Here is a 13,285-nt window from a genome sequence, read left to right as displayed (position 1 = left end):
TACATAAGCGTAGCCAGACACCATTGTATTATTATATCGAATGAAATATTTTAATAAGTAGCTTCATTCGATATACTGATCAACTTCAATTGCTTCGGGTTTATCTTCTTCCCCCTGGATCGTGTTCTGCTGTATTAGCTGCGATCTCCCTTAGATATATGATATTGTTTTGTTTAAAAGGGAACAATCTGGTGTGATTAGGTCCTTGAATTATTGAATAGTCTTTAGAAGTACATGTACTCGAACGATACGTTTGATCGCTCGGATGGTGACGGTGGTCCTCTTGCTTTTTTGAATTATCAGTGATATGGAACGGGTCTGAGATGATGTACCCCCAAACGCCGTTTTATAAGGTACATATTCTTTTTTATAATAATATTCTGTAGTTTTTAACACAAATGGACACTTCACTTCCACTTTGCTGAAAATGTTGTTTCCTGAAAGTTGGTTGGTTTTTAAATTTATATGATGAAGACTGAAACAGTACATTTTGTTTAATCTGCTTATGTTTTCTGACAATACGGTTTACGGCATCTTCAGAATGTTAAGCTATTGCTATCTGCCACTAATATCTTGACTGCAATAGCCACCATTTCTGGTATCACGAAAGTTTGTAAGTGCAATGATTTGATTAGAGTATACCTTAGTGAATACAACTAATCAGAGTTCTCGACAGAAAGTCTGTAAAGTCATAATGTTCACAGTATTTTGTCGAGGGCCGGAGTGCAATTCAATAAAATCGCTGCTTTCCGTAATACGAGAAAGGTGGCTATTGCAGTCAAGGTAAAATACGAAGTTTGATTAACTTAACCATTGTAAAGATTGGTTTGCATGTGTTTTAAAGTAGAATTACTAAAGGCCACTGGGATCACACGTTATTGTAGCCTTGTTGTATGTTGTAAAAAGTGCTATTACCTCCTGGGGTCGTAATGGAACAAAAGGGTATAGTAGCATTTACTATACTCTAGAATTATCTGGACAGGTAGGTAGGTAGGTAGATGACAAGTTAACGTTCGCTTCAATATCGCAAACTAGGTAGTTGTTGGTAGTCGTAGTAGTTGGTGGTTGGATTGGATCAAATTGGATGGTCGGGTCGAATGACATGGCGGTGAAACTCGGCCCTGGATGGTGTGGCGTGAGTTACTCGGTCTCCTTCATTCTTCCAAACTCGTTCTGATCATGGTCTTTCTTGTTGATTGGTAGTCGAATGGTAGTCGTTGGTTTGGTTTGGTTTGGTTAGATTATCTGTTATCTGTTGGAAAACTCGAAGACCTGAAAAAAAAAGAAAAAAAAAAGAAAGTGAGAAAAAGAGGGAGAAAAGAGGGGGGGGGGGAAGCTTTCACAAAAGGGGGGAGAGATGTTCTCTAATGTTTCTGCAATGAAACTTGTTAAATTGATTGGATATAATTAAAAAGTGTTAAGAAACTTTGAGTAAAAAAAAAACTTAGCCTATCTGTTCAAGAGCCGAGCTCTATATGCTTTACATAATGCAGGGCCAGATCATTGATCATAATGCTGAAGAGGGTAGGGCTAATAACAGAGCCTTGCGGGGTGCCATTCTCCAACGAGTGCTTCTCGCTGAGAGAATTGGCGACGTTCACTTGTATCTGGCGATCCCTTAAGAAGTCTTGGATCCACCTGAACATGCGACCCCGAATGCCAAGTTTATTAAGTTTAAAAAGCAAACCATCAACCCAGACTAAGTCAAAGGCCTTGGACAGATCCAGGAATACTGCACTGAAGTAGTTCTTCTTTCCGAGTTGGGCGGCCATGTCGTGTTGAAGTCGAACGATTTGAACTATTGTTGACCGTTTCTCTCTGTAGCCGCTTTGGTTGGGATCGATAAGACCATTTAGTTCACAGTGGTATCTAAGTCTATTATTGACCATCGTCTCAAATGTTTTACATAGAGTCGAGGTCAGAGAAATAGGCCTGTATGAACTGCATAGACTTTTATCTTTCTGCGGTTTTGGTAGAGGAATGACCATTGCCGTTTTCCAACTTTCCGGAATTGTACCATTATACCATGATTTGTTGAATAATTCTAGTAGAACTGTAGACGCTTTCATTGGTAACTCCTTTAACATGCTGTACTTGATATTATCTTCACCATTAGCGCTGTCTTTCTTACTGTACAGTGCTTTCTTCAGCTCGTCGAGGGTGAAGGGAGCGTTAAGATCCCGTTCATCCTCTAAGGGCGAATGATGAATTGGAGTGTGGTTGGTGTAGAAGGTCTTCTTGTTCTTTAGAAATTCTTTGGTATGGTTGGTATCAGCACTGCCGTCAGCATAACACTTGGCTAACAAATTGGCTTTTCCTTCATTGCTGTATTCTGTGGAATCCCTGTAACAAAGAGTTGGAATGGAAGAATTAGATTTTTTTCCAACAGGTCTATTGTTACCTTTAAGTACTTACTATAAGATTAACATCTTGGGTATAGTTAATTGAGTACTTGGTAACAATAGAAAATAAACTAGTGTCTCCAGATGTCGGCCCAAATTTGGAGGGAAATTCAAATTATTTTCTTTGTTCAGAGCGACACCTATCGGAGGATATATATAGGACGAAAACATATTTTGGGGAACTCTCGATTTGGCAAGGAAGGAGGAAGGACATAGGATATCAATCATTTAGCAAGGGTTAGGATCACTTCGTGCTAAGAGGAAGAAGATCTCGGGTGGATTCTTCAGATTTAGTGTAGACCTCTTGTTAGTTTAATATAGTGTAAATAAAGTGTTGTTCATATCTTAGCTTAGCTGTAATCTCATTTGGGAAGTAAATTGGTAAACAAGCTAGCCAACAACTCCGTTGCATTATCTTGAAGTCTGTATGCAAATACAATGTTTGTTAATATCCCCAAGGGACTGTCATGCTGTCTAGATGCAATAGTACATAGCTTTTATGTTGTTTACCAAACAATCTTGCCTACAATTGTCTATTTATATAATATTTGTAGTATACACTGTATCAACTATGCAGGTTTTTTGACCGGGTATTAACGACAGAAACGTTGCCACAACAGTAAAATGCATTAATGCATTACAGATGTTTCCAATTTCTCAATGACTTCATTTAAAAGAAAACTGACTGAAGTAACAAGACGTCATACCTCCCTCGAAAGGTAGAACAAACCTTTAGACGGACTACAAATAAACAATATTTCATATTTGAAAACGAGAACGCAACCGCTTCTATCACGAGGTCACGTTTGCCAAGTTTGTTCAGCCATGATGGTGAAATATATTGAAAACTTTCCCAACTTGATTCAGGTGTTAACTTATAACATCATTCAGTCCAGCTTTAACAACAATATTAATTTACCATGTGTTTCGGTTATTTGTTATATCTTTTACAGAGGGATTTTTATTTTTATTTTAAACTATACCAAAACCTAGTGTGAAATGACAAACACAAAAGTGCCCTTTACAAACAAATATCCCCATATTTAATATCAATCAAATGGTCGACACCCATCATCAACAGCCTCAGAAGATTGGTTGGTACTTAGGTAGATGACAGGTTAACGTCAACTTCGGGCAGAAGCTGATATCACAGACTGGATAGTTGTTGGATATGGTGGCATTCAGAACTTGATCAATTGAATGGTTTGACACTGTTGGTTTGTTTGAGAAGTCTTAAGATCTTAGCGGTGCAACTGGCATGGCGGTAATATATGACCAGTTTATCATCATGGTAATTCTTTTTGGATGGTATGGTTTGGTTATGTTATCTGGTATCGATTAGAAAGCTCCAGAACTAACTTAAGCTTTAAACATCGTTTGATCTACAATTATGAGTATTATGTGGCTAACAAACGCATGGAAGTGAAAACTGGCTGAATTTTTAAACGTCTTTAACACAACAATACTCAAAGGTTTTTTGCCTTTTCTTTTTTCATTCCTCGCAACCCAATTATTCGCCTTTGAAACTTTGTCTAGGAAAGGTTTTGTTTTCTTTGGCAATACCGAGTAAGTTTTACTGTCCATCAGCAACCATCACTAACTATCCACCTGTTGTAGAGTGAGTACCTACATTATTTATATAAACAATACGAACAAGAACATTGTCTGCGAATGTAGGGCCCTCCAATTAAGAAATCCTGTTATGATTTAATGACCCAGTGACATGTTCACTGTTATCTTTTAGACTTGTCTATATCAAGCACAATGTATAATTAATCATATAAGAGAGGGTTTTAACAGTTTTATTTGTTATGTAGAACAGATTCACGGTAAGATTCATGTTCCTTGGAAAATTCATTACTCAGAAAGCACACGTTAAGACCAAAATAAGTAAGCGTTTTTTTTGAAAAAGTGTGTCTTTGCAGTTTCAGACGTGGCAAGCTAGATGCTGTTGGCAAGTGAAATGTCCCTGGGTGGATTTGTTGCTAATGACATTTATTTGAGACGAAAAAGTCAATTACACAAAGACAGATTTAAGAAGGCCAAAATAATGTAACTATATAGCCACAACATGTGTGTGGTGCATTTAGAAAGAATTTTGTAGCAAATGCTGCAGTGATGCAACCAGTGGTATGGAATTTTGTCATTCTTTTGGATTTAGACCTGCGTGATGCCATTTAAAGGAATAGTTTATTCTCTGCTCTGTGTTATACTAGCACATTAAATTTTGCCTGTGACAAATGGCTTCCAGGAATTTGATTTTGAGTACAAACTTAAAACTTCTCGAGAATCTAAAAATGTGGTTAAATTAGACCAAACTCTGAACGATACATTATACTAGAGAACCCGTTGCCTTTCGACAAATTCAGATAAGTTTTTAGCTATCTTCTTTGAAGCTGTACTCATTTTTGTTACAGTTGTTATTATGCTGTATGTTATATATTAAAAAATTACAGAATTTAAAAGAAGATACAAAAATAGCTTGCCAGGCAAGGTAACATACGCCCACTGGCAGCTGTCAGAAATGATTAAACAGTCTTTAGTGACTACAGGGTTGCACAATATAGCTAATAGAGTGAAACGTCAAGTCAGACACGATATTTCGGTGAAAAATTATCCGATCATCATGAAAATCGATAGATCATCACGAAAATCAATAGGGATCATCTTCATAACGACATTGACACACAAAATAAAAATCAAAAGAATCTGTAAAAAATTGTAGCCTGTAGAGTGAGCACGAGTTGCACAATACAGCTAATAGAGTAAAACGTCAAGTCAGACACGATATTTCGGTGAGAAATTATCCGATCATCACGAAAATCAATAGGGATCATCTTCATAACGACATTGACACACAAAATAAAAATCAAAAGAATCTGTAAAAAATTGTAGCCTGTAGAGTGAGCACGAGTTGCACAATACAGCTAATAGAGTAAAACGTCAAGTCAGACACGATATTTCGGTGAAAAATTATCCGATCATCACGAAAATCAATAGGGATCATCTTCATAATGACATTGACACACAAAATAAAAATCAAAAGAATCTGTAAAAAATTGTAGCCTGTAGAGTGAGCACGAGTTGCACAATATAGCTAATAGAGAAAAACGTCAAGTCAGACACGATATTTCGGTGAAAAATTATCCGATCATCACGAAAATCAATAGGGATCATCTTCATAATGACATTGACACACAAAATAAAAAACAAAAGAATCCATAAAGAACTGTAGCCTGTAGAGTGAGCACGAGCCAAATGTGAACGGACGGACCGACGGACGGACCGACGGACGGACGGACGGACCGACGGACCGACGGGGTGATTACAATATACGCCCATCTTACGTGTGGGCGTATAAAAACATTCTGTGGGTGTAAAATTCCGAATTCTGAACTCTCTGAAGTGTCTGAATTGGGTCAGAAAAGACCTAAATATCGAGACTTAAATTCCGCCAAAGACTGTGCATAATTTTGGAGAATGAAAACGAATTAATAACTTTTAAAGCAAATTTTGTTCTTCGTGTTTTACTTATTATTATCATTTTGACAATCAATTGATATAATTTAGTTATTTACATCACTATCAACTTTGAACAGTGTTATAGATAACCAAATCTAATTTGATGAGATGGAGCAGGGGGAAATCTATACATTCTGAAAATGACAACTACAAACAACACCTGATGTTACCTGGAATTTTAAAGGAATACAGATTCTTTCTAAAGGAATTGGATTTGGACCCTGCATAAAATGTTGGTTACCTGCTTTGAAGTGATAATTTGACAAAAATCTTACTATACAACATGATTGATCCAATTAAAAACACCCCAAGTGGTCACAGGAAATGAAAAGGCTGAACCATTTTCACCCTAGTATTTAGCAAAGCCGACTGACATGATCACGAGGGAAATCTCAAGGCCTAACGCAAAGCATGTGGTAAATGACCATTTACTGACTGGCTATAAGCTACAAAATTTCCAAGGCCGTGTTTGGGATTAGGGATGTTGCCTGGTTATAGGTACTGATTGAATCAGGCGAGAAATTCTGAATGAAACAAGATGGTTCTCAAATCACTGGGTATGATGAGCTATTTTTTCACCGACCACAAATGAATAATTATTCTAATATGATAATAAAATCATATCAATTGATTGGTACTGTTAGCATGAATAAGGGCTATAGAATTAATGTACATGAAGAAACATAGTTGTTGTGATTATAAAATATGTTTTAAAATATTCTTTCGTTGTCAATCACAAATTTGTGGAAAGTCTAATGCGCAACTTAAGTCTCAATTTTAAAGTCAGTTTTGGTTCGATTTTGGTTCCATTAACGCCATTTTAGACTGATTTCTTTAAGAAATTGTTTTATATCCCTAAATCGTTGAAAACATAAAGTTGAGCTTGAGTTGAAGTATATGTATGTGCTTTTCGATATAATGTAAGTACTCCAAATTAGAAAGGAGATTTTATTTTGCGTGTGCTATTCAAGTATAAAATAATTCTCTCTTGTTCGTTTTAATCTATTGTCCAATGGGAATAAACTTAACAAAACAAATATAAATTCATCATTTTCATTACATATATACTCAATATAATAGATTCATTTTACAATTATTCTAATGTATCGAAATAATTAGTGACTAATAAAAATAACGCTTATCTTTCGTATCCATGCCAATATTTTTAAAAAATTATTTGAAATTGCCTCTAGAGTTCAGTTTTATTTAATTATGTACTAATGACGTGACAGATTAAAAGCTCTGGATCTGACTGTTATCCAGATATGCACCAGTTCAGTTATTGGTTCTTACACAGATAACAAAATGCAGTATACATCTATTTGATTTACAAAGTACCTGCTGGACGGACACAGACGGTATTAAGTATATTGTTTACTAGTTAATAGAGTTCTTTAAATGTGTCAATTGCAGATTGACACCTGGGCATCAGTATATTTCATTGTGTGAAAACAAAATAGTTGATCTTAAAATATCACACAACACAGCAACAAATAGCTTCAAAATGTTCAAATCTATCGCTAAAATATATCACTGATTTTTTTTCAGGTGCTTCTAAATCAATGCTATGTCTATCAACTGGCACCAAAAACGGGGGATGTGTACTTAAATAGAAGATAGTTTGATCAGCAATACAAGACACCAATCAAAGAGAATATCAATAAATGTGTGAATTTCATGTTTGTGGACTAAAAGACTTTGTATTTTTTTCTATTGGAGGAAGTTGAAGCCAATTTTGAATATTTTTATCGATTTAAGATATCTATTCGTGCTACTTTGGTCATATTTCCTACGACTCTTGGAAATTGTTCCAATTGAGTCCAATTATCACCCTGTACACATTAATGAAGGTTTCATCGTCACGCACTGGTAATGATTAACTTTTATAAAGGATCACATATTATTTTATGCACTTGTCCTCTTCGAAGAAACGAAACACACATGCTGCCGACAAGTGTTTCGAATACAAAATTCAGGATTCCAGGACATCTAAAATGGAAGGCTAATTTGTCATTACAAGTTATGTGCTAAGCTAACTCATTGAACAGACACTATTCTATATTAGTAAAAGGATGGTGGGCTATACGTTATTGTTGAGTTTATGCTTTTTCTCTTCAGTGACCAGTTCAGATTATTATAAACATAAAATGAAGCTGATAAATGATCTAACAGATTATACACGGTACCAACCCTCCCAAATTCCTCTTCAGAATAATTCTTATTCTTTACCAATAGACGCCGTCATTTCTATTGGAAACTCCATTGAAGTGCGTGAAGAAACTCAAAGTGTGCTATTAGATATCTGGTTACAGTTTAAATGGGATGACTTTTTAATGACTTGGAATAGTTCTAACTTTGGAAATATAAGCACTGTTAGGTTGGATATCGATCAAATTTGGCATCCCAAGATTGGGATTTTCTTTGGAACAGAACAAGAGAGTATAGTAACTGATAGCAATACCCAAGTTCAGGTATCTCATGATGGAACTGTTTTTATCCATATTATAGATAGTACTAGTGTTCGTTGTTTTCTTGATGTTGCCAAGTTCCCTTTTGATAAACAATCGTGCGAAATATATATTGTTCCACTAAATGCTTATAAATCTGAAATATACTTTCGAAATATTTCCACCGAAATCAAAATCATTGGAGAAGGGCAATGGGATATTCTCACACATGGTTATATACTGGAAGAACGTTCAAACAATGCACTTTTGACGTTTGCATTCGTTATTGAGCGTCGCCCGAGCTATTATGTCACCTATGTCATACTTCCGATTATGGCTACGTCTTTACTGAATCCAGTAGTATTCCTCATACCAGCTGATTCAGGTGAAAAAGTTTCCACGGCTGTAACAATACTATTGTCTTACTCGGTGTTTCTTGGTGTTATTAGTGAGTTGTTAGCGAAAACGTCAACATCCATTGCTATGTTATCTATCTATATTGTTGCTTCCCAACTCATGAGTGGTCTTTACGTGTTTCTTTGTGTTATAATAGTTCGTCGTTTCAATAGACTGGATCAGAATACCTTTGTTTGTCCCTGTTTCCCTAAAAATAACACAGTTAATGATGGAATTGATAGTGCGAAGGAGAGTAATGATGAAACAAGTCATAAAGAATCTTACTATGATGCTGGTAAAATTGACAGAATCTGTGCTCGAGTAGCATTCACTTTTACTTTTACAGCGACAATAGCACTCAGTATTTTCCTTCTGTTATAAAGCTATATACACGCATGTATTCATTTCAGATATGGGTAGCATTTGAAACTGGAACAGATTTAAGAATTAAGCTAGCTTTGTATCCACACTTAAACTGTTTCTCATATTGACCAATGGCATCCCCATGTTAAACTTATATTTTGTTATACATATTCTTTAAAGGAACAGATGCGCCATTTTTGGGGGTTGATTTGAGTCTTATGTAACTAGAAATGTCCTTCAAAAATATCTCAAAATGGAAATTTTTTTATATAAGTCAGTGTCTCAAAAAAAGGCGACTCGTCTTTTTAACTTTCTAACCTGGACACACATGGATTTGAAGGCTCAAATTTCGAGGGTGAGCTGTGAACAGTATTACTGATTGGCTAAGTTTAAAAATAGCTTTAAATCCATCACCTGATGATGCTTGTATTTTTAGATCACAGTAGAGTGCTTTTATGTGCTTTCTCATAAATTTATATCAGTTGACATCATTTTACATATTAATTACTAATATTTTGTTTTACCATCTATGTATTTTTGATATTATTGTCAATGTGTATGCTATGCTGTCAATTTGTATTTTGAATGAAGATGTACAACAATCCAAAGTTGCAAAAGTGTTAATTTCCAGATGGCTATAAAACAGGAAGTTAATGTTTTTCAACTAATAGCAGCATTTCTGTAAATAGCTTGGCTCAGGGACTTAAAAAATGTCAAGGGAAGTGAAGATGGGGTTCAAATTATAAATTGTAGATTTTCTGTATGATGTTATTTTGTGAAACCTGAAGTTCTCACGAAAAAACTGAAAGTGATTCAAAATTTTGGACTGGCAGTCTGTCTTTCTCTTGTGAATTCCAGATGCATCCTATATTTAGCTTTTGTTACAGAGAAAAATGAAAAGGAAAATCCGATGAAAATCGACCATATATTCTCCACAGACCCAAAGCAATTTTTTGCACATTATGCAATACATCACTAACGGTTTTGCAAAATTTATATTTTGTTCATTCCTTTTCTCAACGAGCTGGAGTTCAAATATTTGTTGAAACTAGAAAAGCTACACGGTGTATTGATTTGTTTACAGCGTAGACAAAAACATAAATAAATAAATGATCAGTACGTAAAACAATGCAACAGTACATAAAAAAAATTTAAGATTCAAATACACTAAAACAGATATTATTTACAATCATTCTGATGTATTTCTGATTATGAAAGTCGAATAAAACACTTTCGACACAATTAGTGACCAATGTAAAATAATGCTTAGCTTTGGTTCCAACATTCCCATAGGCATTCGTAACTATGCAACTATATTTACCGACTCATTTGAGTTTTTCCACGTTCGATTTTTACCGACTAATAACATGACACTATAAAGAGATTAAACGCTCACTATAATAATATTTACGGTCTGTTAGACATATTTATATCTGACTCTACTTCATATTATAGTAGGATTGGTTTAAATATTAACACGGATAACAACAAGTTGTATAATTCTATTTGATTTATATTGTACCCGCTGAACGGATGTAATACCACAGTACTATTTAAGAATTGTATAGATATAGCTTAGTCAGTATTAAGCAATGGAAATGATTTCCGCTTACCTGTGTGATTCGTAATCACTGTTTGGAGTTACAGATTTAGCCAATAGTTTAAATATATATATATATATCACATTAAATGTAAGGTATGTACGTTTTGTAGTAGTTAATAGAGTCAACATATTTTTTTAGTTCAATTAATTAATGAAGTCATCTCTAGTGTTATTTGTTTTGTCCTACTCCAACCTACAGATCCAGCGAATATCCAGCATGTTACGCACCAGGCCCTAAAATGCCGTATACCTTTTTATTGGCCTAGTATATTATGTTAGCAGATTTCTATTTGTGTCAAGAAAATAGCTGATCTTAAAATGATGTGATCACTCAACTATGACCAACATATAGCCGTCCTTTTCCGTCCTTTAACAAATTGATCAACAATTCATTGGGTGTTATTTTTCAGGTACTCCAAAATCATTGGTCCGACTGGTACGAAAAATATTTTGTGAGCGTATAAATAACAGTCAATGATTTCTTACATAATAACATTGTGTTCTCTTTCTGGAATATTAAATGAAATTTTAAGATAAATACGAAGGACATGTCCTAATAGAAGATATTCTTTAAACTTCAATATAATCAAATCATCGAACGAAGTCTACGTTTTATCAACAAAACAATATCAAACACTTTTAAAATGTGTGAAATATAATCGTTTAAAAAAAAACAATTTTTCTTATGCAGGATTCTGTAAAAGAAAAAACTTTTTGTAGTAGTTTCTGCTGCCGACTAGTGATTTTGGAAAGAAATACTCACCAACAGTCACGACAGATAGTTTTTTAAATGGAGGTGTACTTGTCAACAAAGGACATCCAGAATAACACCTAGTCACTAGACTCACTCATTCCACAGTACAGAGACTCTCGGCACAAAAATAACTGACAAGATGATAGTGTATACGTCATTGTTGAGTTTATGCTTTTTCTCTTCAGTGACCAGTTCAGATTATTATAAACATAAAATGAAGCTGATAAATGATCTAACAGATTATACACGGTACCAGCCCTCCCAAATTCCTCTTCAGAATAATTCTTATTCTTTACCAATAGACGCCGTCATTTCTATTGGAAACTATATTGAAGTGCATGAAGAAACTCAAAGTGTGCTTTTAGATATCTGGTTACAGTTTAAATGGGATGACTTTTTAATGACTTGGAATAGTTCTAACTTTGGAAATATAAGCACTGTTAGGTTGGATATCGGTCAAATTTGGCATCCAAAGATTAAGATAAACTTTGGAACAGAACAAGAGAGTATAGTAACTGATAGCAATACCCAAGTTCAGGTATCTCATGATGGAACTGTCTTTATCCATATTATAGATAGTACTAGTGTTCGTTGTTTTCTTGATGTTGCCAAGTTCCCTTTTGATAAACAATCGTGCGAAATATATATTGTTCCACTAAATGCTTATAAATCTGAAGCATATTTTCGGAATGTATCCACTGAAATCAAAATCATTGGAGAAGGGCAATGGGATATTCTCTCACATGGTTATATACTGGGGGAACGTTCAAACATTGCACTTTTGACGTTTGCATTCGTTATTGAGCGTCGCCCGAGCTATTACGTCAGCTATGTCATGCTTCCGATTATGGCTACGTCTTTACTGAATCCAGTAGTATTCCTCATACCAGCTGATTCAGGTGAAAAGGTTTCCACGGCTGTAACAATACTATTGTCTTACTCGGTGTTTCTTGGTGTTATTAGTGAGGTATTAGCGAAAACGTCAACGTCTATTTCTATGTTATCTATTTATATTGTCGCTTCTCAACTCATGAGTGGTCTTTACGTGCTTCTTTGTGTTGTAATAGTTCGTCGATTCAATAAATTGGATCAAAATGCTATAGTTTGTCCCTGTTTCCCTAAAAATAACACAGTAAATGATGGAATTGATAGTGCGAAGGAGAGTAATGATGAAACAAGTCATAAAGAATCTTACTATGGTGCTGGTAAAATTGACAGAATCTGTGCTCGTGTAGCATTCACCTTAGCTTTTACAGCGACAATAGCACTCAGTATTTTCATTCTGATATAAAGCTATAACTGCTTTGAAGTGACAATCTTCGAGAAGTAGACGATAGAATACAATACTTTGCCATGCCTAATGATAGAAATAATTAATTAATTAATGTTATTTTTATGCAATGCTTTAAGTCAGTTTATGTTATTACCTATGTGTATGTGCCACTAGCTTTGCATAAAGTATATGAGTTGACACCATTAATGTATTTTGTGATTGTCAATTGTATATGCTGTGCTGTCAAATGGTATCCTTTGCTTAAAAGATTGATAATAAAGATTATTATAATTATATCCATGTTTTGCATTGACTGGAAGGTAGGTAAATAGTCCTTGGGCTATTCATAAGGCTATTTACCACGCATCATTACTCTAGAACTTTTAGTCTAGATTTTTATAAATGAAATGATAGGAGTCTTACGTCTTTTTTTTGCACCATGTGGACTAATGAAGACAGGCAGGGTGCAATTAGGGAAATTTTCCAAGGACAGCGGTATTAGTTTGCATACGGACTTATGTACAA

General features: G+C 34.9%; 2 protein-coding genes across 2 annotated transcripts; both read left to right on the top strand.

Annotated features, from left to right (window-relative positions):
* Positions 1-3,660: 3,660 nt before the first annotated feature.
* Positions 3,661-9,148, top strand: LOTGIDRAFT_162211 (hypothetical protein; the record flags this gene model as incomplete). Its single annotated transcript, XM_009058176.1, has 3 exons — positions 3,661-3,693; positions 4,147-4,231; positions 8,043-9,148. 3 exons carry the CDS (start codon positions 3,661-3,663, stop codon positions 9,146-9,148), a joined length of 1,224 nt encoding a protein of 407 aa, XP_009056424.1.
* Positions 9,149-11,695: 2,547 nt separating this feature from the next.
* On the top strand, positions 11,696-12,472 carry LOTGIDRAFT_96296 (hypothetical protein; the record flags this gene model as incomplete). Its single annotated transcript, XM_009058175.1, has 1 exon — positions 11,696-12,472. A coding segment is annotated over one exon (777 nt), but the record flags the coding sequence as incomplete, so codon positions are not given.
* Between the last annotated feature and the right edge of the window lie 813 nt (positions 12,473-13,285).

This window comes from Lottia gigantea, assembly GCF_000327385.1.
Source record: "Lottia gigantea unplaced genomic scaffold LOTGIsca_33, whole genome shotgun sequence".
In the NCBI taxonomy this organism is placed as follows: Eukaryota; Metazoa; Mollusca; class Gastropoda; family Lottiidae; genus Lottia; species Lottia gigantea.
Note: the sequence above shows the minus strand (reverse complement) of the source record. Positions and strands in the feature narration are given on the sequence as shown.